The sequence below is a fragment of the Tympanuchus pallidicinctus genome, unplaced genomic scaffold (genome assembly GCF_026119805.1).
Source record: "Tympanuchus pallidicinctus isolate F22 unplaced genomic scaffold, pur_lepc_1.0 scaffold7, whole genome shotgun sequence".
Classification (NCBI taxonomy): domain Eukaryota; kingdom Metazoa; phylum Chordata; class Aves; order Galliformes; family Phasianidae; genus Tympanuchus; species Tympanuchus pallidicinctus.
Window position 1 is genome coordinate 13,886,525 of NW_026294791.1, and position 27,901 is coordinate 13,914,425.

Genomic DNA, 27,901 nt, shown 5'->3' on the forward strand with positions numbered 1-27,901 from the left:
AAAAGTTCCTATAGCACAGGATCTTCTGTATGCATACAGATCTATAGGTCAAACCTAGAGAAAAGTTATATTTAGAGCTCACTTGCTGCACTTTAAAGGACTCCTGTCAGCTTTGGTGAGGCTGAACTGGTCTAGTAGCTTACTAGTCTAATTTGATGCTTGTGGCATCGTAGCCAGGGATACATGTGATGATTTCTGAAAGCAAACTTTGAAGGACTGGCCTCACCTGTGTTCAGTACAGTAAAGGTACAGGGACTCTAGATTTAAAAAGAGCTGGCATGGGCTTTCTGAATGATAGAACATACAGCAAGTATCTCACAACTCCAAAAATTTAAGAACAAATGCATGAGTACTAACAAGTGCTGTAAGTTGTGTCTTTCCCAGACAACTCATTTCCATAGTACTTTAAAATCAAAATGATTACTCACTGTAAAGAATTTTACTGTCCACACAATAACATCAGTAGAGTATTGAGTAGAATAGCAGAACTGTGCTTTGTCCTGCATTGAAAGCTTGGAGGTCTTAAAAAGTGACATGGTGAAATCGGGCTGAGGTTTAAGCCAGGTACTGCAATGTGTGGGATTGTTTGGGAGCAGCACCAAACTGTTCTGTCCTTTTTTTTTTTTTGTTTGTTTGTTTGTTTTTTCTTTTCATAAAAACAAAACCACAAGAATTTGCCATTTCCTGTTGTACACACACAGGTACTTGACTGCCTGGGAATATGTCAAAGGTTTATGAAATGATGGATCTGCTCCATTCAAGAGCCATCAGTACGTCACTTGTACTTCTGGCAGGAGTCGCTTTAATAATTTTTGTGTTTCCAGCCAGGGCCACAAAATACTTCATTATAGGAGAGGGAGTTTCATTTCCCCAGAACTGGAAAGTGACACACTTAAAGGAAGATACCGAAGCCCCATGAAACTCTGCACTGCGACCTGGTACATTTTAATCTATCTTTCACATTTCCTGAAATGTCTCTACCTAGCCACACAACTTCTCTTAGACCAAAATGGTTTCGTGTCTGATCAGTAGTTGGTGATGCTACACTTTGTGGCTTCCCATATCCTGATTCAACAAGGTCATACAGGATCAGGCAGGTATTTGGTCTCACACACAAAAAAAAAACTTACGGGAAAAACAATGTGGTTATCAAAGCTCCATCAGCCATAAACTAAGGCCTAGTCTTCATTTCTTGTCATCTATCAACTCTCATAGGACTTTTTGTTAATAATGTTCCTCTCTATGTGAGAGGAGGAAAAGTTTGTCATTGCCTTTCTAGCTCTGGTTCCAAGTGTTGTCTAAACAATGAGTGCCAAATTGGACTTCCTTATTTTCACTGGACTACCAAGTGTGTATATTTTAGAGTGAATCTCTGCTGAGTTTTGGGACAAGGCAGTACATTGCAAGCTTATTAGTTTCACTTAGCTATATGAATTTCTGTTTGGTGAAAATGCAAACATTTCCATCAAGCTGACAGATACAAACCTCCATCATTTTCTCAATGAGTGCCCTTACCCTTGTTCAGTGATACAGAGCATTTATTGTGGCATCTGGCAGTAAGAAACCCCTCCAAACAAACTTCATAGCTTGGTAAGCTCTATATCTTCGTGGAGGGAATGGCAAGAAAATATGCCATGGATGGAAACACTAAATGACTGTATGAATGTAATGCCTTTTATAAATAGGTTTCTGCCACAAGTGAATAATAGCAAACATATTAGCTGGAGTTGCTTGCATCCAGTTAATAATTGTAATGCTAAAAAAAACTTTCTCCTCCTGACAGCATGGAACTGTTTTATAAATTTTTAAAAATGTGTAATAGGTGTTTGACATGAACAATTAAGGGAAACTATTTAGAATTGCAAAATGAATTAAAACTTAAAAACGTCTTTACATGATTATAGGTAGAAGCACAGCTATTGGAATAATGAGCTAAAAAATTGCTTATTGGAAAGGAGAAATATTAAAAAGTTGCCTTTCCTGAAAAGAATTCTCCAGTTACATTTCTGAGTTAAATTGCTTTCAATTTTTGATGTTCAACAGTGACTCTGATGTGTGCCAGAAGCCTCACATTTAAGATTTCTTTTATATTACAAATTCTTGAAATTCTGAAAATTCCTTTTGGGAGACTTTAGGGATTTGCATTTTACACACCTCTGGGAAAGCCCACTGACGTGTCATTTCATGCTTCCCACATTATCTTTTGTACATCATCCAGTGAAAATAGCACTGGAATCTCCGTTAAAAATACTAAGCATCCAGGAGAATTTCTGGGTATACATACATATATATATGTATATATGTGTATATATATATATATATGTATATATGTGTATATATATATATATGTATATATATGTGTGTGTATATATATATATATATATATATATATATATATATATATATATATATATATATTAACAATTCCTGTGTAGGAGCAGCGATTAATGACTTTCAGTCTGTCAGTTCCATTTTGCTTCTTTTACAAAGGTGAGCAGCACTGTTTTTGTTTACTTGGGAGAAATTGCAGCAGAGAAAGAGAAATGAGGAATGATTCATCCAGGTTCTCTCAGTTGTGTGGTTATTGCACCTTGCTGTTTCCTAATGGCTTGTACCTTATTTGTGTAAAGGTTGGCTCAGAGGTGTGATCTCAAGGAATGTGTCCTTGTGCTGTGTTAAAAAACCAACAAGTACTTCGAGTAAAAAAACAAACAATTAAAAAAAAAAGCAAGCAGAAAAACACCTCAGAACTTCACATTGAGTTCTTTCTCCTTCACTGTCTTCAGAGGAACCACTGACTTTTTTTCATTTCCCCAGCCTCTCCTTTGGCTCTGGTGGTTTGGTTGGACAGCCTGTTAAAATAAACTTGTTCAACAGCTGTGAGAAGCTCTAGCAGCCAGTCGAGGAACAGAAGTATATAGGGTCCAAGGTGGATACAGCAGACACATTTGACCTGTGCTGATAGAATGCTGATTGTTCAATCTTAATACATAGTTTTACTGTTTGGTTTTTTTTTTCCTTTTTATTTAATTATATAAAGCTTTCCAGCTTTTTTAGATCTGCCAATGTTTAGTATTTATACTTCTAGAGATAGGAATGCCACTCTCCAAAGCAGTAGATGGTGACAAGTGTACCGAGTGAAGATGTACAAGTTGCTGTGGCTGCCCTAAGGCTTCCATAGTTTGCATTGGCTGAGCTCACACAGGTGGTAGCTCTTGAGTTTGCTTCTGTGAAGGACAGGAACCAAAGGGTGAACTCTGCACCCACCAGAGCTCTCTGTTGCTGCACTGCCACAGCCTGGAGGTTCTCTGCTCTGTTTGCCACAGGAGATGGCATCTTGGACACACAGATCCTTTCTCCCGCTAGCTTACCAGACAGGCTCAAAAACTGCAAGAAGGTAAGAGGCTGGTGGGCTATGCGTTTTGAGCAATGAATGATTAGAAAACCAAAATCCAAATCCCACCTGATGGTGTCCATTGGAAACTCTGTGGTGCTGGTTCCCATTCAGCCTGGGTTGGTAAGCAGCACGTTTGCCGATGCACCTAAATGTTTGCAGGAATGTGTGATAACAAGGGAGGCACGTCCAGCTTATAGCTCTTAATAACTATGTTTTCTGAAAGTCTGTGGATGGTGCAAATTTGTTATTAACTTGGCATGCTTAAAGATAAGTATGGTGTAGCTAAATTTGGCTGGGAATGGCAGGGCAAAAATAAAGAGGTTTTAAAACGAAGGGAGTCTGCCTAAATGTGAGCTCATGGGTATGGTGCAATGGGACACAGGGAATGGTGGTTTAGTCTTTTGAAAGCATTGTGAAGTTTGAGCAGGGGAATGTTTGAGCTTTGCGATGTTGAGCAGATGGGCAGGTAGTTATATTCAATTTGTCTGGACAACTTAGTCACAGGAGGTGACCATAGACAGTACAGGAGGTGCTTATAGATATTTGCTCTTCTGAGACCAGATATCTCCAGATGTTCTTCCTATTCCAGCAGCCCCTCTGTGTACTGCTTCCCTGGCTGTGGAGCAGCAGAGCCTGCAGCATTAGCTTCTCTGTTCCACCGAGCTGCTGTCGGCTTATTCAAAATCCTGTGTATTTTGAATTTAACCCTTATTTGCTCTAGTTTAAAAATAATAATAAAAATGCTGATGTCTCTGTTCTTTACACTTGCGAGTTATAACAGAATTCTGAGTGGAATGGGTGAGTGTGTCTTCTTATTTGCTGCTGGGGTTGTAGGGAAGTCGTGGTTTGTCACGTTATAGCTGTGCTCGGCCAGACTGAGGAGGGGCAGGAAGCTGGCAGCACTACAAGTCGCAGCCTGCAGCTGGGTTCTGGTGGCACTGAGTGAATGCAGAGGCTCTGGATGGCTCACCGCTCACCACAGACAGATGTCTGCCTGTTCTCAGGGCTTCTCCTCAGGGAAGGTCAGAGCTTTCCAGAAACTGGGACAGGTAGGCTAAAATGCGGGAGGGAGAAACCAAGTCACTGACTGCTTGGTGAGAAAGGTAGAGTGAAATTTATCTTGACTGTCTTGTTCTATGCTTATTCTCCTGCCCCCCCAATCTGTGTTTTTTGATGGAATTTAAAGCATGGTCAATGACTGTAGTCTAGTAACAGATTTGAGAGATGCTTTTTCTTGAAATTACATAAATCTACGACAGTTGAAAGTGGACTTTTGTCTCTGCCCATGTTTCAGAGCTAAATGCTTTAGTCAGTAATTTGGGCCATTGTTCCACTAAAATGACTCTGCGTTTAATACTGGGTTAAAAAAAACTGGGCTATACCAAAATGTGAATTGCACTCCTAGCCAGAACTTGGCCCCAGGTGTGGAAAAATGCCATGGAATTTCTGAACCACCGCACTAGGCCATATGTTTTGAATGAGGTGCTGTCCCACAGGTCTTGCTTTGAAGTTAGTTAGGGTGGCTCCTTTGTAACCTACTTAAATCTGACCCCAAATGATCATTATCAAGAGAATATCAACCAGTGTCTTTTACAGGATGGAACACTTGCAGATAATGGCATTAAACATACTGAGGGATGCATCTCGACCTGCTTCTATGGAAAAATTTGAAGCTGCTCTAGTTAATCATTTTGGAGACTTCTGCACTGTAAATCCATTATCCGACTATTTCTATAAATCAAATGCCAGCACAGGCTCTTCTGAGGGTTACTATTATACAGAAATGAGCAAATATATTTGTAGATGAATCTCTGGTTTTACAGCAAGATTGATCTACTCCCTCCCATTCCATCCAGCATGATTTATAGTGGAACTTCACCAGAGTAACATCTTGGGAAGAATACTGAGAGCTATGAAACTCTCATAGTGTTCTGTGACTCACTGCAGTGATTGTTTTCCTGCTACTGATGAGTAAATCACACGTTTAAAACAAAGACGAAGCTGAACTTTCACAGTCTCTGGTGTTTGATTCTGCTGGCTTGTTTTTTAACCCGTAATTCTGTGTGTGTGTGATTGTATTTTGTCTCGTACATGAACACACAACTACTTTTCTTCAGGCTAACTTGTTGACCTTGGTTATCTTAGTAGTGGAAACGTAAAGAAATATATTCCATTTCTCAGTGGTTAGAAGCCTTGTTAAATTTGTGTTAGTGGTCACAAATGCTGCTTTAGTTAAGGTATTCTGTGTACAAGTGCAACTGAAATGTGTTGTTCAATACCTTTCTTAGCAACAAAGCTGAATGGCCTACTTCAGCATCAGGAATCCATTTCAAAAAATAACTGAGATAGCTAGGATCTCTTTGGGCCGGCCTGCATTCACTCAGTGCCACTGTTCCTATTTAAATCAACAAATGCGAGATATTCTGATTGCTTTTGTAGTTTGTGTTCTATCTAAGCTTACTATGCAAGTAATTTCAGACTGTATTTCCTTCTATCTCTCCTTTATGACAAGAGATAAGGGGAAAAAAACCTAAATATTTTCCAGCTACCCTCTGCTTAGACTTCTTATAAGAGTGCACTTGGGAGACCTGCTGTTCTGAACCAGAGTAACTGGTGACTGCTGTAACATGTAACTGGTAGGGCTGTCTGTTCTTTGTCTCCTTGGTTTTCTCATCCCTTGGGCTAGTCTTCCTAGAAATGACAGTGAATTAGGTTCAAGATAATTGAGTTGGATCTTAACAGTTAAAAGCTCAAGGAGAAAAATAGAAATTCAGGAGATGGTGTTTTCTTTAGCTGCTTTGGTTACAAATATTCTGTAAAAACTCTACAACTTAGCATCTGATGGATCCTTCTCAGGTATACTTGACAAATTTCCAAGTCTGCTTCCTTTGTCAGTTTGTCAAAGCATCTGTAAAAAATAAAATGTTGTGCTTTGCCCAAAATTTCCTTACAGTTACTGGAAGAACAATCAAATGATGCTTGTTGCTACACGTGCACTCCTGAAACTATCTGAAGTTAGATAAAGCCTGTCTTAATGGACAGAAAGACGAGTTCTGATTAATCTCTAAAAATCCAGCCTCCCTGCTATTGAAGCACAGTGATGGCAAAGGTTTTGCTGTTGTTTTTGGTCAGATCTTCCTGGCTGAAGAGAAAGAACAGAACATTTACTTGGCTTCAAGTAAAGGAAAAGGTTGCATTTTCAAAAGGGGCTCAGGCTTCTGAACCCTAGCATTTTTGTGAAGTTAGCTATTCTTTTTTTATTTCTGTGTGATGAAACAGTAAAACAAAGATTGAGTTGAATACTGCTTTGCTTTCCATTATTTTAATCGTGGAAGTTTCTTAGAACTGAAACCAGTCTGTCTGCTGCTCAGGTTTGCGTTGCAGGAACCTATGGTGAAGCTACAGAAAGCAGGTGCCCAGGAAACCCTTTCAAGTAGTTTGCATGCTAAGCTTCAAATTCATCTATATAACCATATCTGTGTACAAAATGGAATGTAGAACATGTTTTTACTTTTTCTTCTTTAAACAATGCTATGTCCTATAACACAGTTACCTTCCTTCCTTCTAAAAAGATGGGGGTGGTAGATGGGCACTTCATATTTCGACTTACGCATGCATGCTTATTCTTCTCTTATTCTTCCTTTCATTAATTCTCTCAAGATTTGGCACAATAAGAGCATTATGTAAGACTAAATCATTCTCACATAATTCTCAGTGAATGCCTTTCATGAAGTACTGGCTGCCTATCATGACTATAAGTAAAAATGAATCACTTCCTTTTTAAATGGAAGCATTAAACCTAACATTTTATGTAGTTAATTGCCACAAGCCAAAATAACCTTTTGAGCTCTCTGAATTTTCACAGCTGCTAACTGGAGGAAACAACCCACACTGATAAAACAGAAACTCAAGAATTTCTAAGAAATTATTCCTCACTCCAGCTTCCTCTTTTAGCATGAAGCCCAGCTCATTTTTGCTAGAATATTAGCACTTCTCTGTAGAGGGAAACCTGAGTATCATCTAAAGGACAGAATTACGAAGAATACAGCAAGGACAGTATGAATGTAAAGATGACCTTTCAAAAGCACAGAGAGCAGTTAACAGCTCAAGATATATAAGTGACTACACTGTTGCTAGAAGCTAGCAGACTGAGTCGGTGCAAGGCTGCACAGTTCAGTAACAGAGCTCTCTCTGTATTTTCCAATAGACAGGAAAATTCAGGGATGTATGCTGTGCATGCTTCTAAGTTAAGAGAGTAAATCTGCATTACAAGGCAAGGTTAATATGTGAAACAAGAATCAGCAAAAAGAGAATAGGATCAAAACTGAGAGATCTCCTATTGGAAGTACGGGAGAGACAGGGCAGGGAAAGGTAAGAGGCTATGGAAACAGCTGGGGCTGCAGGCATGAAACCCAGGTGTGCTGGAGAATTTTTTTGGTCTGTTACATTCTTCCACTGTAGGGTGCTTATTGTCTGCTGTAAGAGTGAGGTCCTTGCTTCAAGCAAGACATGCAAGAGCAGGAGTGAAGGGCCTGGTGCTGGAAGAAGCTTGTGTGCAAACAGCGGGCTGGCAGCAGGAAGACGTGGAAAGAAAGAAGAGGGTGGGTGAAAATCAGAAACTCACTGGGCAGTCCTGTAAGGGGGAGGAGACAGGGAATACTGAGAGAGAAGCAGAGAGAAATATTTGCTAAATATCAAGTGAAGTGAACAGTCCTTTTGGTGAGTGGTAGAGAGGATCTGGCAAAGACACAGCTAAAATATTCTGTAGAAAATAGAATAGAAAAAAAAATCATCAATGCAGGAACAAAAATCCATTTTTGGCAAATGTAGGAACAAGTGTGGGGTATAGTCAATATTTTAAAAGACCAGTGGATGGCAGCATATTTTTGCTTCGGTTGTCATGCCATATGTTCTGGTTGCAGCTCATATGCTGACTTGAGCATCACATGTCAGACACAACACGGATTTATTCTTGGGACAAGTTAGTACCAGCTGCAAAGATTTGTGCTTTTTTTGTGAGTGTGTGGAGTTTGCATTTGGTTTGGCAGAGACAGCAGTAACCACTCTTGCAGCTGTCCCAGGCTGAATCATGTGGGAGATGGGCAATGTGTTTCACTCCTATCCTTATAATGGAAATGGAACAAAAAAGAAAGAGGATAAGATAATATCATGACTAAGCAGTGCCGACCTTCTAAAAGTTTATAGGAATGTTTCAGAGAACGAAAACTCAGAAAACCAGGCCTACAGAATCACCCTAAGAGCTTCTAATTCTATTGATTTAGTGTGAGTTCGGTCTCTAGATTATTATTTTGGATCTGCTATGAAGCTGATCATTTCTTCCACAAGTTTTGGGGTGTAAACTGTAAAGAAATTAAATCTCTTGAGATATAAAGTTATATATGAAGAATAAAATTGGGCACCAATTCAGGCTATAGTGTAACACTCATTCATCCAAAAACTGGTGAGCATGAAGTAGTTAAAGCAAAGATGTATTTTTGGTAATTAAACTTTAAATAATAATAATAAAAAAAAGCATTCTTCTTGCTTGTGGTATTTATTCACTCAAAGTGGAGGGGAAAAAACTGACAAGTTTCAAGCGATTTGTCTGTCTATATTTTCCTATGCCCTTAAATTTCAAATGAGGAAGAAAAACATACTTTAAAAGAACAGTTTATAATTTATTTGATAGAGAGAATTCCAATAAATCTGTGAAAATTACAGGTCTTGAAAAACTTTTCCTTCTATTTCATGTTCTCTGAAGCAAAACACTTGATGCAAAGCACACCTGGCATCTGACTGGCACATACCTCAGAGGTTTTCTGTGCAGTCTTCATTAGTGTGTGCTTACCAAATGTTTTGCAGCACCAGAACATGAGTTCCCCCATTGGCTTCAAAACCTGTGAACTACATACTCATGGTAAACAACGGTTCTAGAAAAGAGACATTGCAAATACAAAAAAAGAAGAGGGTATTAGCAGTCAAGGTTCTTTGGAAGATGTTACGTTGCTTTTGGTTGTGAAATGTTTATAAAGAGCAGCACACAAGAACATGGTAACCATTTCAATTATCTCAAGCTCTTAAAGGGTGTTTGTTTTAAAAAAAAAAAGTCCAATTATAACAAAATGATATTTGCACAACGACGTTGGAAACAAAGCATTTTGTTAGTGATAGATGCACTAAGAACCGAAAGCTCTTTTGTTTATCAATTTGTCAGATGTGTTCTGAAGCTTCCCCTTCCAATTACAAGCTGTTTAGTGCAGCACAACAGGTGTTTAAAAATTAACATAGAAACTGGAATGTTTTTTCAATTGTGGCACATTTCATTTGAGATGATTACCATGAAAAGACCTGAAAAGGGAACACAAAAGCAATGACTTATAGACGCTCTAATTTTTCACTTAGGAATTCTTCCACGCTGTCAGTATTCCACTTGAGGATGCTCAGCTCTTCTGCAATGTTCCCACTGTCGTCCAGCAGCTTCAGTACAGGGTCAGAACCACGCACATACTGCAGAAAGAAACAAGCCAGTTCCCTGGGGCTAGAAAACGCAATCTCCATTTCAAGTCCCTTCTCTATTTACATCAGTTAAATATGTCAAATCAAGAAGAGCAATAAGCTCAAAGATTAACACCATGAAGTATGAATACTTAAAACCAGAGTGCTAAATGAAATTGGAGTATTTGAGAAAATGTAGGCAAGATAACTTATGCTATGAAACTTATGCCACCTAAGCTTAGGAAAAATAAAAAAAAAACCATACTTAAGGTTGGTTGTTCCTGATAACACTTACTTAATGCTGTAAGTATTTCAGTGTGTTCTGTTCTGCATTTACGAACATTATTGATAGAATGTCTACCAACAATATATGTTCTACTGTTCTTGAAGAAAATATTATATAAATCAGATAAAGCTTACGAGATCCTTTTGCTTGTTCTCTCCTATGTTACTGTTGCCTCCTCTGTCCAAACTTAAAGGAGTAGATGCAAAGAAAGAGCAAGGAAGAGGGAAGACATCTGGGTTAAAGACAGAGATCCTGCAGGCAATACATCCCCTGGCAGCAGTGGATACAGTGCACTGGCAGGGAGAGAGAGCCATTGGGCTTGCATGGAAAGAAGGTATTCTGCTTTAACTGTTGTAAACTCCTCAAGTTTGATTTTTGAGTCGAGCACATGAGTGATCCTTCTCATATAGTCAATGGCCTTTTTTTTTAACTTAAGAATTGTCTGGTCAAACAGTGCAAAAGTATAGTATCAATTTTTGGTGTAATTACTTTCTTGCCTTCTACTGTGCCCTATTTGTGCACACTATGTTTTGCAGGTAGTGCTGGTAATAATGCTTCTGAAAACTGAGCGACTCCTAAAATACGTAATGCAAATAAGAGCTTTTAGCAGTACTGTAAGGATGTAGCCATGTAAGGTTACAGAAAAATTTTACTAGGGGTATTTACTTTACCCTATTACAGAGCTAACTTAGTTTGCTTCAGTTAATGAAGGTAGCAGCATCTCTAATTGGTTTTCCCTAAGTCTTGTAAAATAAATACCAGATTCATTTGTACATTTTTTTTCCCAGTGAGGTTTTATACCAACTGTAGTATAGACTGCTTTAATGTTTAGTACAGCTACAAAGTTTAAATAAATATGAAACATTCAAATATACAAGAGAGAATGCTTTTGAAAGAGGACACATATAAATACATGAGACAGACAGAGGAAACCTGCTTTAGATGGAATCTGCTGCTGAGAAGACAAATGGCTTATTTCAGCCGTGCATGGCTATGAAGTAACTCCAGATGGTGCCATTTGGTGAACAGAGATGAGAGCACAAAGATGTGAGAATCGAGATGTATATCTGTGAAGTACACTGAATTTGAAAGCAAAGAATTGCTTGTGCTTAAGGCAGCGTGGCTTATGCAGCTTTGCCTATACACAAGTCATAGGAAACACCATTCAGTGTATGCAGTTCTTTAAAGCTGGATGTTTGAAGGCTAACAGAATGAAAACAGACCGAGGAAGATCTGAGAGGAAGCAGAAATATCCAAGAATTTCTGAATGTATGGAAATGGCAGCTGCATTAGAAAATGAAGAACAGATTGAGAGTGACAGAAGAAGCTCAAGTAAACACAAGATATTCACGGAATCAGGTCAGAATGCAAGCATTCCTCACATTCTTTAAACATCTGCTTTTACTTAAGGGTTTCAGTATACTTTTTATTGGATTTAAACAAAATAACAAACAACTCCTTGGGCCCCAATGACAACAAAGATCTGGTACCACTGCTTAGCAATAACCCAATCAGCGATAGCTGCAGAAACTTGGAAAGATTTATATTGGCAATGAAAGTACATCTTCTCCTGAAGGATTATTTCATCAGCAAATAAGGATGCTCCATAAAAGGGATGTTTCCACCAGGTTTAATTCTTCTTAATATATGCTTCCCCCGACCCCAAGGAAACACAAAAACCCTTTGGTTATTACTTACCTTGATTTGCAGTCCCCTGAATAGCTTAGGCTTATCACTCCTGACAAAAGCTACAATATGGAGAAAAAAAAAGAGAATAAAACTTTTTCCATGGAAAAAGGCTTTAGAAATTAATGGCAGAATTCTCAATATCTTCACAAAAGCATTACTACTAAACAGCATGCCTAAGGAAAACTATTTTTACCAGTGTTCCAAACAAGCTTGGATTTTCCTTGCATGGTAGTGCAACTGTGTGAGTCAGTTCATCTGCATGGACAACTGAGAGTCCTCAGCAGAGCCACGCGTACACAGCTGTGTATGCAGATGTGAAGGAAGTTGTTAGGGCAGTAAAACTCTGGCTGGAGATGAGCTCTGTGTGGGAGGATACATGTGAAACAAACGCCCTCAGCGCACTGCACAGAAGTGGCAGCTGTGTTGGTGAAAGGGCACTGAGGAAACTGTAGGTAGAGGTGTTATTCTTGCACACAAGACAAACAGTTTTGTCTTACAGAGCTCTACAAGGTTATGTGCTGAAAACCAGCATAGAAACAAGAAGAGGAAACAAGAAGAGAAACTGGTATCTCCTCTTTTCTTGAAACTACTAAAGGTAAGCAGTCAGTTACTACGGGCTCTGTGACCTGCCATGCAGCTCCACAGAGAGATCAGCTGCTAATGGACAGATTCTTCACCTGACGTGTTGGTCACACATACGTGAGTGCTAACAGCCACACAGACCCTGTATCCCTACAGCACTACATCCTTGTGTTAATGTGAATGTTAACAAGAATGCTGACAGCATGCCTTGTCCTGAAATGGACAAATGTGAGCACAATCCACTACTTCCAAACACTTTAGCTTAATGAATATATGAGTTGCAAAAGTATTTTAAATTTATTTAGAAAATAGCTTAGTCTTCATTTCCCATTACACTCAGGTTACACTAAAGGCTGAATTTAGTATCTGTAGTGACATTAAGTGGATTCAGGCAGCTCTTGTGGTATGCCAGCAGTCTCCCCAAGGATGAACACTGTCAGCATGGATTGACTCTCAAGGAGGTGCTGGCTGCATGTTAAAGCTGCCTTTTCAAGGTTAGACAACAATGCATCTCTTGCGAATTGCAGTGCATCCAGCTGGTGCATGAAGATGAGCAGCAACCTCAGGACTAACGCCTCGTGTGGCTCACATAATGTAGTGCTTTCCTCAATAATTGTAAAGATGTCCTCTGGCATCTTTATACCTTTCTCCCTATTACTGAAGACAGTTACCCTAACATTTCCTCAGTACTATACACACAGCGACATTTATTTTCTCTAGTCCTCTACTGTGCTCCTGGTACAGAACAAAATCAAATACTCTGGCTGTGTGCAGCATAAACAACTTCAGAACCAAATGGCTCGTAAGCTGCTGGACAGACTGCTACCTGAAGAAGAAGAAAGCTTGCTTCTCTTCTTTCTGGAGAACTTTAATGTCACATTGCAGGCTCTACTCACAGAACAATTTCAAACAGCACTAAACCACCAGTACTTGCTCACACATTGGAGTTCAGCTCTGATATAAATTCACACCAAGGCCATTTTCAGATACTGCTTTCCTATGCTCTCATGAACTGTTAGTTGTCTGGGCTCTGATAGCAAGATACAAAAAGTGGTGATGTTTCTTAAGTACACAACAAACTGAACTATTACATGGGGATTTTTCCCTGCAAACTGAACAATTTGTAGCTGAAATCCCTGTGTAGGACTTAATATAAAAAGGAGGTTTTAGGAAACAGTCAGTATATGGAGGCAATTTAATTGCAAAACATAGAGTAGCAGTAAGATGGCACAGTAAAATGGAGTCTCAAACAGATCTGGACTGTGGAAGTCAACTCTGTAAGAACAGCCTTTAGCCTCAGGCTGCAGCACTTTCAGCCTTCAGCAGGTTCACACCTGGCTGAGTGACAGATAAAAGCTCACTTGGACATGAGTGGCTGCTCACTGGCTGCAGTGTTGCAGCAAACAAGCTCATAAAATGTGGACAGAATTAGGTGAAAGAAGAAAGTATTCTCTAGGTTGTGTTACATTTTGTCACTTTACAAGTAGCTATTATGCCTTTGTATCAATGTCAAATGTCTAAATCTTCTGAAAGCTGAAACACTACAGACCTTTCTTTCCTGAAATTTCAGACAGCTGGAACAAAATCATTTTTTGTTAGTGGCATATTTATTTCCAATGCTCACCATAGTGACTTTCTGTATTGGTCACCTGAACTTCCATGATGCAACTAAGAATAACATAATATATATAACTTCTACATTCTCAATTTTGGAAGCTAAATTAAAAAATAATATATTGAGATGTGTTAAAAATACAGATTATCCCATCAAACTCACACTTTTCACAGAATCAGGCTCTAAGTTGTAAACATGGTCTTGGAATAGAACTGATGGGGTTTCAGAAATGAGATGCAGCTTGGGCACAAGTTTTGTGACGTGCAGCTGCCAGCTGACCCTGAGGTACAGCACACGCAATCCCCCTTCTGCACAGCCCCAACTCTTGCTAAGGCTATTTGCACATATTTAACCACTGTTTAATAGTCTGATGCTTAATACTAAAATTTTGTATACCTTGCAATTTTCCTCTGCCCATGGCAGCTTCAGAAATTACATACTGAAGAGAAAAAATATTTAATACAGTCATTCATGGGTGAGAAAGGCATTTTCCACTTTGATTTCTGCAGGATGAACTCTGAGCTTGGTGCCATGACACTATTTTTGGTGAATTAAACACCAGACTAGAAGTCAGAGCTGTTCTACTGCCTGCCTTGTGACTGTCCTGTCATATAATGTTAAGAAAATCACTTCACCTCATGCTGTTACAAAACACAAGCAATACCAAAGCATATGCCTTCTGTTTGAAGGCAACCCTGAGGTGAGGCTGCACAGCAGACCTGACTGCCATTCCGATCAACTACAGCAAAAGGTCAGATTGTGGAGCAGAAGACAGCCTACTGGCTTCTCGGAGGCAATCTGCTGAATGCACGAAAGGGAGAAAAGGATCAGATGCATACAGACATTACAAAGCCTACTGAGTGCCAAGCTGTTACTCAAAGACAGGTCACACCTAGCATCAAACAGTGCTTTAAAGGACCTAGGAGCAGCCTCTGCCTACATACACACAGAAACCTACTGCTACCGTCCCTCTGTTTTGACAGAGCTTTAAAATGAATCCGTTGGAAGTAAGACCTAGAATTCTAAACAGAGATTACTAAAGAACTGAAGACTCACTCACATCCAAACTGCAAGTCTACGTATTTGCTGGCAGACATTTGTGCTATTCTCTCTGAAGCAGAACATACTGGAGGAAATCCTTCTGACCCCACATGGGCATGCCTTTACACTGCATCACAGTAAGCTGCAGATCAGTATGTTTGGCATAAGTCCTTTGTAAAAAGAATTGACTAACTACTTTTAAGCTGTTAAGGGCACAATCCAGATTACCAAGGATATCTACATTCAGAAATACTTGTTTTATTTAGTTTCCTGCTTTAGGAGAAAAGATCTCCTGCTTGATCTAGAACTGGAAAAATACAAAATGTTAAGCTACTCTATTAATACTTGAATGAGAGTCAATATACGCAGCAGTGGAATCTTCAACATCTTCAAACAATTATGCACACAGACAAGTATTTTCAACCTTGTCCATCTCCACACACTTCACAAGGGATATAACAGCCTCAGATCAGAGAGGCCTGGAAGAAATGAAAAAAAACTTAATGCCCTATTATATCAGTTCTAGATTTCATTCCAGAAAAACACAACAACAATAGCTAGTCCTAACTAGCTATTATCTTCAGCATCATGTCAGCAACAAATTGTTAATGCACATTTTTTCCTCTTGGTAAGCTATCGCAGGTTGTCTAGCAGGAATATGATGTGAATAAGTATCTCCCAGTAATGCAAAAGTCCACTTGTTCAAACTTTCAATCCTTGTTCTACTTAAACTGTGCTTTCTGTTCTGATTTCCTCCACTGCTCACCACTGTAACACTATGAGCACCTTTCTAACAATGTATGCCCATATGGATTCATCCAAGTTTTGAAACTCTACATGCTCTTCTTGTATGCTATTTTTCTAGTCTCTAGAACCTTTAAACTGCTAAACTCTTAACACTGCATACAGATAAACAACTCTGCATACAGCTGAAGTACACTAAAGATGCTGACCACACACTAAAAAGCAGCAGCATACTTTTTTGATGAAGGTGACCATTCCTCCTACCCATAATTGTTACACCAAAGAGGTCTGTCATTTGATTAGGGCAACAAACTGTCTGTGCTGCAAGAGCAACATCAGAAGGGAACACTTCCATCACTAAGGAGAAATGCTGCAAACTTAGTATCAAGAGTGATCTGCTCCTAGAAAAACATTTCAAGTCTTTCTGTGATGCACTGAAATGGGTCACATATTAAAATACTAGCAATAGGAAGCACAAAAGACTTAACATTTTATTGAATCATGATTCTGCATTGTACTTTGTGCAACTCTGAGTGCAGAACATACACCTGATTCTTACAATTCAGAAGTCAGAAACACTAAATGTATACCAGAAGTGTTACAGAGAATAACTGATCTCTTATTATCACACATGGGTGTGTAACATGAGAGCAGTAAAGATAGAGATGTGCCTCAGTCTGAAGGATTTATTTAGTTTGCATGTTTGTATATAATCTATTTACAAAGGATTATGATGGAATGATGGATGTTTCTCATTAGAATATCCTACAGTGCTTAGCAAGAATTTTACTGACTTCTGTGCAAAAATCTAAGATTTAACACTGTTCTAATTTTCAAGTTTCTGTCACCAGTACTTAAGAACTACAGATAAAGATAACCAGGAAATAAGTGATCTTTCCTAGAAGTACAGTCCACTAACAAACTACATTCTACTATGTGTAAGAATCCCCTCACAGCTGCAGAACTTGAGCAATACAGCAGAGTGCTTACTGTCTCCCTGAAGCCAGAGGATCTAATGCAATTGCATGTTGTGCGAGTTCAAGGATGAAGGACTTTCTGTAACATCTGCTGGAAGCACATTCATTGTGTAACTACAAGTCGCACAGCGAAAGGTCAGAATTATTCTCCTGATGAACAAAAAGAATGCCAAGTTGTGAAAGAAACATTCAGTGAAAAAAGCCAGCCTAATTCAGTTCTGCTAAACACAGTGAAAAGAACATAGGAGTGCAGACATTGTGATCTTGTATCTCATCATGAGCAGAGCAGGGCTGCCACTGAAAAGTCAACTTCAAACAAAAATATTAGATTAGTTGCCGACCTACCCAATTTTTGTTTTCTACCTCAGAGCCTCAGTTTTATGTCAGTCAAAAACTAATTGTGCCAGCTGGTATAAGAAGATCTTGCTTCATCTAAGAATTTTGTCACTTATACTTTCAGTGTCCCACTTGATGGAATGATAAATACTTAAAAGCTGTTTTATAAGGAGCAATTTCAAAACATACATGTTAAAGGAATTATTTTTACAGCACAGCACTTATAAAGCAGCATTTTCTTATGGGAAACAGCAGGAAACAATATCTCAGCACTGAACATACTACAGAGGTTTACAGGAATATAAGGTGTTACGTGACTTATCATGAGAAGTTTTAGTTGAGAAAGATAACAGGTATCCTTGGCCACACTCACAAAAGCATTTAGCAGGCTGTGATGGTATTACAAAGAATAATGCTACCTGAAAGATTACATTCTACTGCTTTTTAAAATTTTCCCATTATGCTTTTAAATTTTATCTTATCTTCCAACCTGCTGCAATAAGCCCAGCAGCAAATGTGATCGTGAGACTCAGATTGGGTAGCAGCAGAAACTGGTGAGCAAAAAAAAAAAGTCTGTTCATCCCTCCTTTCTTTTCACCATCCCAAAGAGAAAAACTGCTTTAGATAAACAAGGATGGAAAGGCAAATTGTTAGCATTTGTAAGTTTTTCCTTTGTACCGAAAGCTTTTTGGGATGTATTACTGTGCATATAGAGCAGTTAGGAATATTTTTAAGTTTGCTGAGTTTGAATGGACATGGGGATCACAAGGTTGCCTCTACTAATACAACTTTCCTCAGAACCCTAACTTGCGCAAGCAATATAATTAGTTCTTATTTTGGTATTTTAAGCAGCAGGAAATGATCTTTCCTCCAGCCTTGTGGTCAATTAATGGAAGTGTGTGCAGGTAAAAAGTAGGAGGAGGGGAGTCCAAAACAGCGTAACTGCAGCCTGGTTTTAAATCCTTATCTTTCTTGTTCTTTGGAGCACCTTCAATTAAGATGAACTAAGACTAATACTGGCCATGTTAGATGGGAGATGCACTTTTTGTGCATTTTTATTTCTAAAGCTGAATTAGTCCTTTTCTATGTCCAAGTGATGTTAAGCACAGTATGAGGAACTTCACTACTGAAAAAGAGCCTGCAATCTCATTGTATGGTAACCGTTGAGTCACAGCTGAACCACTGATTGATCACCTGGGGAAAAGACCAGTCAGCCCTGGAGCACAAGTGAAGGCAATTCAGCTGTGTGACTGGAAGAGGGGGAGCCTGGCTGCACCTCTCTTAGAGACCATTTAAGGGCTGACTGCCACTAGGGAAGGTTGGAGGTTCTTCCTTTGTGGAGTCCTTCCTGTAAGCTGAGATCTTCAGAGGTGGGTGAGCACCTTTCCTTTTGTAATGCCCAATCTTTCCAACTGTAGTATCATTCTACCTGTGCCAGTCTTTCTAATTATAGTACTCAAAAGTTCTATCCATAAAAAAATTCCATGTTGAAATTTCTCACAGATGTTTTTCCCACAGCTTTGTCCCACCACACCCTGATGATGCTCATTTTCCTTCTACTCTATTTTGCTCACTTTAGCTGACTGTCAAAACAATTAAACTGCAGCATCTGTGGAAGGAAAACAGTTCCATAAGCACACTATATAATTTCATCTATCAATTACTGGAGTCTCAGGTCAGTGCAATTTTTCTGATACATGAAACTTAGGACTACTTGTAATAGCACTTAAAAGCACATTTTGCTGCAACAGTATTCTGTATTCTAAGGAACAGTAGTGGGTTTACTTACCCTGGACTTGAGGGAACCTTCCCAATTTTCATCCACATACCTCTAGGACAGCTCCTGCATAAAGCTGCAACAACATACAGAAGCTGTTAATAAAAGTATAACTACTTGTTTGCTTATGGCATGTAATCTATTGATCTGAGCATCAATATCAATTCATTAAATTTGATACTGAAATATTTCATCTATTTGTCTCTGAGAACAAAGTGAGGTTGAGCTAACCTCAATGCCTGCACTTAGATATCAGTCATCTTAGTCACCTATGCAAGGTAGCCAGATTCACTGCCCTTAAAACAAAGTGCAAGTTCATTTCAGTTCTATAAGAGGTAGCATCTCAGTAAAGATGTATATGTTGCTCTTGCATAAGGTCACATTTTTAAACTTTGTCTGGGAACATGCACCTGGCTCTGAAGTACGGTGAATCTTAAATACAAGGTAGCAGCAGATTTTTCCTGCTACCAAAATAGAGCTTTCTACTGTAAAGCTTGGCATTTTCATCTCAGAAATAGCTGTCAATGCTGTTTACCAAATCACATCCTTCTAGCTGTAAAACTCCTACTTAGAGAGAAGCTGACAGAAAAAGCTTCAGTTAAACAGTCTTACTTCAATTCTATAAACAGTGAATACTTCTACTCCTGTTTTCTGATAGCAGTGTTTTCATAACAAATGTGAAAGTCCAGACAGAAAAACATAACAGTGCTGACATGAAGTAAAATTAATGTTTGACTTAACTTGTGGAGACGTGTAATTAAAAATATGCTTTCACTTTGAAATTTAATAAGTGCTGACCCTCAAAAAAGGAGCGAAAACCAGACGCAACGTGACAGAAAGCTCCAAGTGAGACAACTTTATTAAAACTTCATCCCCATCCACACTGGCAGTCTGGGTGACGGGGGAATGCATCTGCAGTTCAGAATATGACTCTTCTGATTTTTGGTTCAATTCAGTACTGGTGTAAATGCTGTGGATCAGAACACATAAAATACTCCATACTCATCTGCAAGGAAATTACAGCTTCTTGCCTGACCTGAACAAATCAGTAATCATTACTTCCACAGGAAATGGAACTAAAAATACTACACTGGAATATGTATGTAGAAGAGCCTTTCAGAAACTTGCTTAACTATGTGCAAGATTTTCAACAAAACATTAGATTTAAGACTAAAACACAGTTTGAATGTTAAAACCCTGAGCTATAAAATAATACTTGAGATCAAAAATACAGTTAAGCTTTTTTTTTTATTCCCCAAATTAAAATATTAAAAAGACACACACACAGACATATATATATATATAAATCTCAGATACTAGCTTGCATAATTAAATTTCTCTGGATTGAAATCATTAAAGTTTTAAGATGGAGGAGTTACATACACTGAATAGTGAGATTTTTAAACTTAACCTGTGCCTCCATTTATTATCCTTTTAAAAGCATTCCAACAACAATTACATTGGCAACCCTGCATTCAGATGTTACTTTGTGTGCTTGTTCATGCACTGAGCATTTCTCCTGGTTCTATATGCTGACAATTACTTGCATTTTTCTGTCAAGAATTAGTATAAAGAAATAGAGGGGTAATAGCCTTTTTCCATCTGTTCACCAATTCTGTTCTTTATGGGCACAAAGAAGTAAGCACAGCAAATTTAGGACAATGGTAACATGAACATTTTTCAGTTCTCTTTACTGCAAATAATTCTTCCAGTTTATTTTCTTCCTTTCAAGTAAGGATTCCTATGGATCAAGATCACTGTGAAGATCTGAAATGTAAGACATTACGTGATTACAGAATACTCCTGCTTCGTAACTCCTAGCCATTAACTGACAGAAATGAAGTTTTAGAAAAGAAAAAAGTGCAATGACTGGTGCTTAAAAATATTTTGAGCTTCTATCCCTGCTGTAACTGAAGCCCAACTGTGCTACTTCAAAAAAAAAAGTTCAGATTCATGCTGGGACAAGCAGCTGCTCTCTAGATGGCTAGACAAAAAAAACCAATTGACTTCATTTGTAACTCGAACAAAGGTGTCTTTTGCAAGAAAGGCAGGTTTATTTGCATCACTTTGGCCACAACAAGAGAATAGTTGTGAACATCTTCTGCCCCTACCATTCCATCATGTCCAGAGCAGACTGCTCTGAACTTTGATTGCTTCCTCATGAAGGCATAGACTGTGTTCAAATATGACTAAGAATGACGTGTATCATTCAGAATGGAGGCATACAAACATGACGAGTCAGTTCATCGCACAACGCTTAACTTATGAGCTAATTCACTTCATAATGCCTCGCTTGTTTTAGCGGTCATGAAAGTGAGCATAGTGCTGCAAGCAATGAAATAAAGGCTCTAAACTGTTACTGGTGTCCATTTAGTTAGGATTTCCAGGCTGACTCACGTCTGCATCTATGTAAATAACTGCTTTTTAAAAACCTGCTAACTGTATGCTTTCTAAGGCTCTTGTGACAAAGACTGCACTTTTTCCTTGTCCTTTGCAAAGCTACAACTTGGGTTAAATCTCATTCATTCATCATCATCATCATATGCTGCTACATCAACAGTGACAAAAAGGAAAGTTCTTTTAAAATACATTAAATTATTCCCCATTTTTATCTCACGGGTTTCCTCTAACTACTGACTAAGCCTGACCCTGCACATGTTATACAGTGACACTCAACTTGGATTTGTATGCATTTACAATCAGTTAAAATTTACAGTACCATCATGTTTTAAAACATGCAATGTGCTGGGTTGTTAATATAAAGGCACACATGAGTGAAGAGCTGCCTCACAGAATCTAGATACTGCAGGAATACTATATTTAATATTCTTGAACTGTTAAAACTATCAATTCTTTTTTTTTTTTAATAGAAAACTTGATTCATTGAAATAAAGAAATGCACAACAACATATAAAATGTTTTATTTTCTGTCAGGGAGAGAACTGAAAACTTTACTCTTTCCCTAAGGACCAAAGATGGACAAGAATCTGTGGGTTAGGAGAGCAGCAGTCAGAAAACCTCACTGTGAGGAACAGAATGAACTGATGTTCTGAAATGCAGAGAGCCAGCAAAACCATTGCTACCACACAGATCATTCTGAAATGAAGTCACTGGTAAATTTAGCTACAAAGAAACTCTTCTCTTTCACATTTTGTGAAGGGAGATGTCCAACTGTAAGAGTCTGGAAACAAAGAATCAAATAGCCAAAAAAATAGTGTTATTTGAATTAATGTATTTCCAGCAGAATCTAAGCACTCCTTTATTTGCAAGGAAAGCAATTCAAACTGGAATTCCAAAGGAAAACAAACAAACAAAACAAAAAAAACAACCATGGGATCGTGGGTGTTTGAACACTGGTAAGTTGCTGAGAAAGACTGCAGAATCTTTATCCTTGGACATCTTCAGAATTTAACCAGAAAAGGCTCTGAACTCTGCTTTGGATTGGAAATTCTGTTATGTACACACATATCAGAGCTGTGTGTTATCACATTAGGAAATTAGGAAGAGAATTAGGAGAATTAGGAAACGTATTACCTAAGGCTGTGTGAGTGTTGGTACCAACCCAGCTCCTTGTTGCAGTATCGCGTCATCATTCTTGTGCTTTCAAACCAAGGATCTGAAACTCCCCAGACAACAATTCTTCCCAGTGGATCAGGTTTTGGCTCAGCTCTTTACAGTGGTTTGGTGCAAGGACAAGTGAACAGGAAATGTGACACAGGGGTGTGCAGGAGAAAATGTAGAAGTTGGGGGGCACCTAGCAGTTAGTAACTTTGGACCTCTGTGGTCTGTAGTGGGAGCAGAAAGGCAAGGTGGAATAGAGGATAAGCATGGCAGAGAAAGGGCTCCTGTGTACAAGCTCGTACTTGAACCAAGCGAGAAACTGAACATAAGCTAAAAATTAGATAGAAAGTCAACAGATTTCAAGCTCTGGTTTTGAAATATGCTGTCTGATTAATTCTGCTATCTAGCCATCTATTTGCCTCCAGAAGTATAATCTCTAAATACCTTTCTTCTCTGGAATCTCTGCTTTCATTAGAGCAGAAAGAATCTTTGGAGATAGAAAACACTAAGAATGGAACTCATCAACTATTTACTTGACATTGTGCATTTAATTAATTTGGAAACTGTACTTTTTGAAGTTGTTCCAACAAACGTAGAGTCAATCATTTTATCCCGATGTATACTCAAATGAAGGAGGTCAAACTTAATTAATTAAACATTCCACTTGCCAGCACAGATGAACATACACAATTTTAACTCACATTTAACAAATTCACATTTATTGTTTTTCTAAAATTCTTTCTCACTTCAGAATAGAAACAAGTCTCCCACAATTGAGGCTCATCCTGCTACAGACAGATCAGTGCCTTTTATCTTAGTTTGTCTGAAGAGATGAACCTTCAGTGACTTTGACCCAAACAAAAAAATAAGTTTTTCTATCTTAGGCACAATAATCCATCTTAAATTTCAGTGATATTTTAGCGACGTATATTGTTACATCTAGTACAAGTTGGGCAAAAAATACTATTGATTCTTGTTATCTTAGCAATGCAGAGGCCAGACTGTCCAAAAAATTATTAAATCATGCTTTGACAGTTTATTATATTTTGACAATCTTGAATACATGCACAAGAAGGATAAAAAAGTCTAAATTCAGACCCCTTTGCTGAAATCTGTACAGGGGCAATTGCCCATCTCTGAGGAACTTTGAAAGAATGCGTATGGACTCTTTGTATCAATACGTTTACCTTGTTTTACAGAAGGCTTATACACTAGAAACAACACTGTATGTAGGTAGTAGACACATAAGATGTTACCCATAAAAGTTTGCCATATATGCCATATATTTTAATACCTCAAATTTCCAGGTCAAGTTTTGCTTACAGCAGATGTTATCTAATTCAGCAAACTGCACAGCATTAACCATTAGAAATACTTGACAATAGACATTTTAAATGCCATAGAACAACACATCTTTGTGTGCAAAATATATTTCAAAGCTCCATTTAGAAATATTTGTGAGGGCTGTTGCAATACCACACAGCACAACTATGATGATTAATGGATGGTCGACTTCATCACACAGTTAATTCCTAACATTGATTGGAATTTTGACACACATATATTGCTGAGATAAGTCTAAGATTATAATATACAATTAATGGAATATGCTTATAGCTATGCTCGAAATGATCACATGGCATAAGTGAAAGCTGCAGATGGAGTGCAGCTATTTTTGGCTACTGCAAAATATGGACAATCTCTCCTGCTACTACAATTTCACGCACAGTTAGCTTCACCTCCATTTCATCCTTCTACGTTTTACACACCAGCAGTACTCTGCGTCTGACAGACTGAGGCTTAAAACTTGCAGCTGTCTAAAGCAATACAGTTTACGCTAGCTTCTGAATGAGTCTGCAGCTGGATACAAAATCTTTCGTAGAGGAGAAATAACCAAAAGAATTTTTTTTCATTTTACCTACAGTAAAATTATGAAGTAATGAAAATATTTCATTGGACAGATGGCAGCAGAAGAGTGAGACACATACTGGGCGACCAGAGCACCTCACAGCTATTTTCCACCACGTCAATTCACAGAATATTGGATCAATAACAAGATGAGAATTAATAAGTATCTTTCAAGGATATGAAAGAACTGAGTTCCACAAATGTACACATGTGGGCTTGCACTGATGTTACTCAGCACAAAGTATTTTTAGGACTGGGCATATTTCACAGATTGTTTTCAAAAACTGTTAATGATACAAAAAAATCCCAGATTTCTAACCCTCCCCACATACTTTTAAGGAGAATTAACTGTAAATCCTGAAGTCTGTGCTGGAATTCTAACAGCATGCATGGTGTCTGTAACATGGATAGCTAGCGTGTTGCCTTGTGATAGCAAAACCTACTCACGTGATAAAAAAGCTCGGCTGCATACTGCAGGCATGCTTAAAAAAAAAAAAAAAAAAGAGAGAAAGATTAAAGACTCCTGTCTTCTGTGGATGTTCAATTGTTTAAGTGATTGCACTACAAAACCCTGAGCACCAGCACTCTGGAACTTGGCAACAGATGACGCTGCTGACCAGCAAGTCAGGTATCTTACATGTAGATGCAGGTTTTTAGAGTGAGATTAAAAAATTCATTCAAGCAAAAGGATAGGGAAGAACGCTTTTAATTTTAAAAAACTGTTCACTCCCAACTATCAAACAGTCAGTAGAACAAAGATTTAAGAGTAAAATCATAAGCCCAGTTACAGATGCCTATTATAAGTGGCATTAGGTTAGACCACGAGTCAATTTAAAATGTGATGACTCTGAATACAATTTGCTAAGATATTAACATTCATGCTAAAAACTCCCAGCACTAATTTTCTGCTGGCTGGTCTGCAGGGGGATTCACTTGGCACAAATTTCAGAAATTCAGCAAATACGAACAACAGCTTTCCAAACAGCGGCCGTGCGTGAGCACAGTAATATCAGAAATCCCACACTCTGAAACAGCATTCAAAAGAATATGAGGAATGATGCTGTAATTTAGCACTCAACCATATAATCATGATGGTAGAACAATCCAATATGTCTATTCAGCAGCAGATGACTCATGTTTGCTACAAAACCCGAGCAAAAAGTGAAACCAAGCAACCTAATGCAAACAGATGAGAAAAAAAACAAACTTCTATTAAACAATCTCCAGGTTCCTATGCACATACAATAAATTCTGGCTCACACCGAAGGAATATGTCGAACAACCTTGAGACTCCTTCCAGCTCTGTGCTTTCTGTTCTATGCTGAGCATGACTAAAATGGAAAAGACTGCATATATTTTTAATGTAAAGCCCTAATCACAAAATGGCACCTGCTCAGTCTTACACAAAAAGCGCGATCACCTACAAGGTGAAATCTAGGCCTGATTCAGGATAATCAGAAAAAATATCTGTTGATTTAAATTCTGTTCTTGTTCGATCCACATTTATTAGTGCAAAAATGTTTATGACACAACGTGACACTTATGAGTAAATTACAAAAAAATTAAGACAGATTTCTTCCCACTCATCTGGTTTAAAACCCACCTTTCTGGTTTCCAGCTGAGCTTCTTCTTGGCAGCACTGCCTACAGAATGGATCCAACTGATTCAGATTGAACTGTCCAAGAAGGTTGCAAGAGCTGCAGAGCAAATTACTGGAGAAGCCAAGTTCCCTGCAAGCTTCTGATGACAGCTGTGCTCCATATACGTTTATCTGTAAATCAATACAATATTACACTTTAGTATTAAATCAGTTGTTTTAATAGGAAAGCTTTTAGATGCTTTGACCATCAGAATTACATATTTTGAGAACATTTTACTGTAACACTTAATTGTCTGCTCATGAGTGCAAACCACGACATTATTTTGAGAAGTAGTCTTAAAGCCAATAGTAAATTCTAGACATCAATCACAACATGTATGTTTTAAGGCATCAGAGCTGTTACTTTCATATATGCTTCTACCACTCCAGTGTCTCTCTAGTGTCTGCTCCAAAGACAGCACAACAAAAAGCAGCTGTAATGAATCAGCTGCAGCTCTCATGAGACAGTTCCAATAAACATCTTGATTCTAGCAGACTTGGAAAATAAGTCTTACACCTGAGCTTGGGAATGATGAATTGGATCAAACTGCTGAACAGTGTATACAAGGATTGTGATTTCATTTCTTTTTTGCTTTGGAAAAATCACATGCTAGCGCAAGTGTAGATAAAAGCCCTGCAGCTGCTTAACACAGCAGCTCAGTTGGCTCCTAGGCAGAACACCTATTCTGCTTTTAGTGAGCTGATAACACAGTGTTGCCATCCCTGCACTGAAACGATATCATCTGTTCTTTGTTCTTTTCTGCTTTCACCTTCCCACTGCCCTGCAGAAGGACTGATCCGTCCCTCCCTTATACAGCTTGCAGCCTTTCCTTCCAGGTGCACATGGGGAAAGCGAGGGAGGACATAACAAAAGGAGATCCTTTCCCCAGGTGCTTCTCAGATGGGGTGAAAAGATCTTGGTCAAAAAGTAGAAAACAACCAAACAAAAAAAAGAACAAAAGGTAAGAGATTAGACTCCAATAAAAGGGCCTGCAGCACCTCTGCGTTCAGAGAAGCCCCAGCTGAACACCAGCACGCTGCAGCGGTGACAGCAGAGCAATCAACGCATTGTTCTGGGCTAGCAGACGGTGACAGCAGAACCACGTTTCTCATTCACATAAGACCATCTCTTCTAGGTATTTCTCCTCCAGTTTTAGTGTCCCGATTATTGCGCTAACCCATAATAATGCTAACTAACAGAAGCGCTAACGTTTGGGCGAGACCCGCCGGCCCCGCGCGAGGCCGCATCCCGTCACAAGCCGAGCCGCACCTCAGCTCTGCGTTCTCCCGCACAGCGCTGCTCGCGCGCCCGTCGCACGACCGCTTTGCGTTCACGTTAACACACTTAACACACAAAAACAATCGCCAGCACCGTTACAAACCGCCTCAGGAAGGACCGAACAGTGACAAAACTTCGGAACGGGTTTTCGGCCCGCTTCCGGCTTTCGCCGCCTGCAGTCGGTTGCCGGGATCTCGCCCGCCGCCCTGGGGCACGCACCTCAGGGCAGCCCGCAAACCTCTGTTCCCGCGGAGTGCAGGAGCCCCGCGCGGCGCCCCGGGGCCGGGCAGGGCCGCTTCGCTTCCCTCCGCGGGACGCATTTCCCTCCCTCCCTCCCTCCCGCCCGGCCCGATCCCCGCTCCTCGCACGGAAGCGCCGCTGCGCTCAGCCCCGACCCCGCTCACCGCGGGCAGCCCCAGCAGCAGGTACAGCCAGCAGCGCCCCAGGGCCGCCAACTCGGCGGCCGCCGCCATCTTGGAACAGAGCTGCCGGCAGCGCGGCGGGCGGGCCGAGCGGGGACCTCGGGCGCTATGGTGCCCTGCGCTGCCTGGGGCGGGGCGGCGGGCCGGATCGCA

General features: G+C 39.3%; 1 protein-coding gene across 1 annotated transcript; it reads right to left on the reverse strand.

Moving 5' to 3' along the window:
- Positions 1-9,054: 9,054 nt before the first annotated feature.
- Positions 9,055-27,865, reverse strand: SELENOF (selenoprotein F). The gene is made up of 5 exons (XM_052666324.1): positions 27,731-27,865; positions 26,012-26,179; positions 18,952-19,015; positions 11,877-11,926; positions 9,055-9,904 (listed from the first exon to the last, which is right to left on the reverse strand). Exons 1-5 carry the CDS (start codon positions 27,797-27,799, stop codon positions 9,773-9,775), a joined length of 483 nt encoding a protein of 160 aa, XP_052522284.1. The 5' UTR covers positions 27,800-27,865; the 3' UTR covers positions 9,055-9,772.
- Positions 27,866-27,901: the final 36 nt, after the last annotated feature.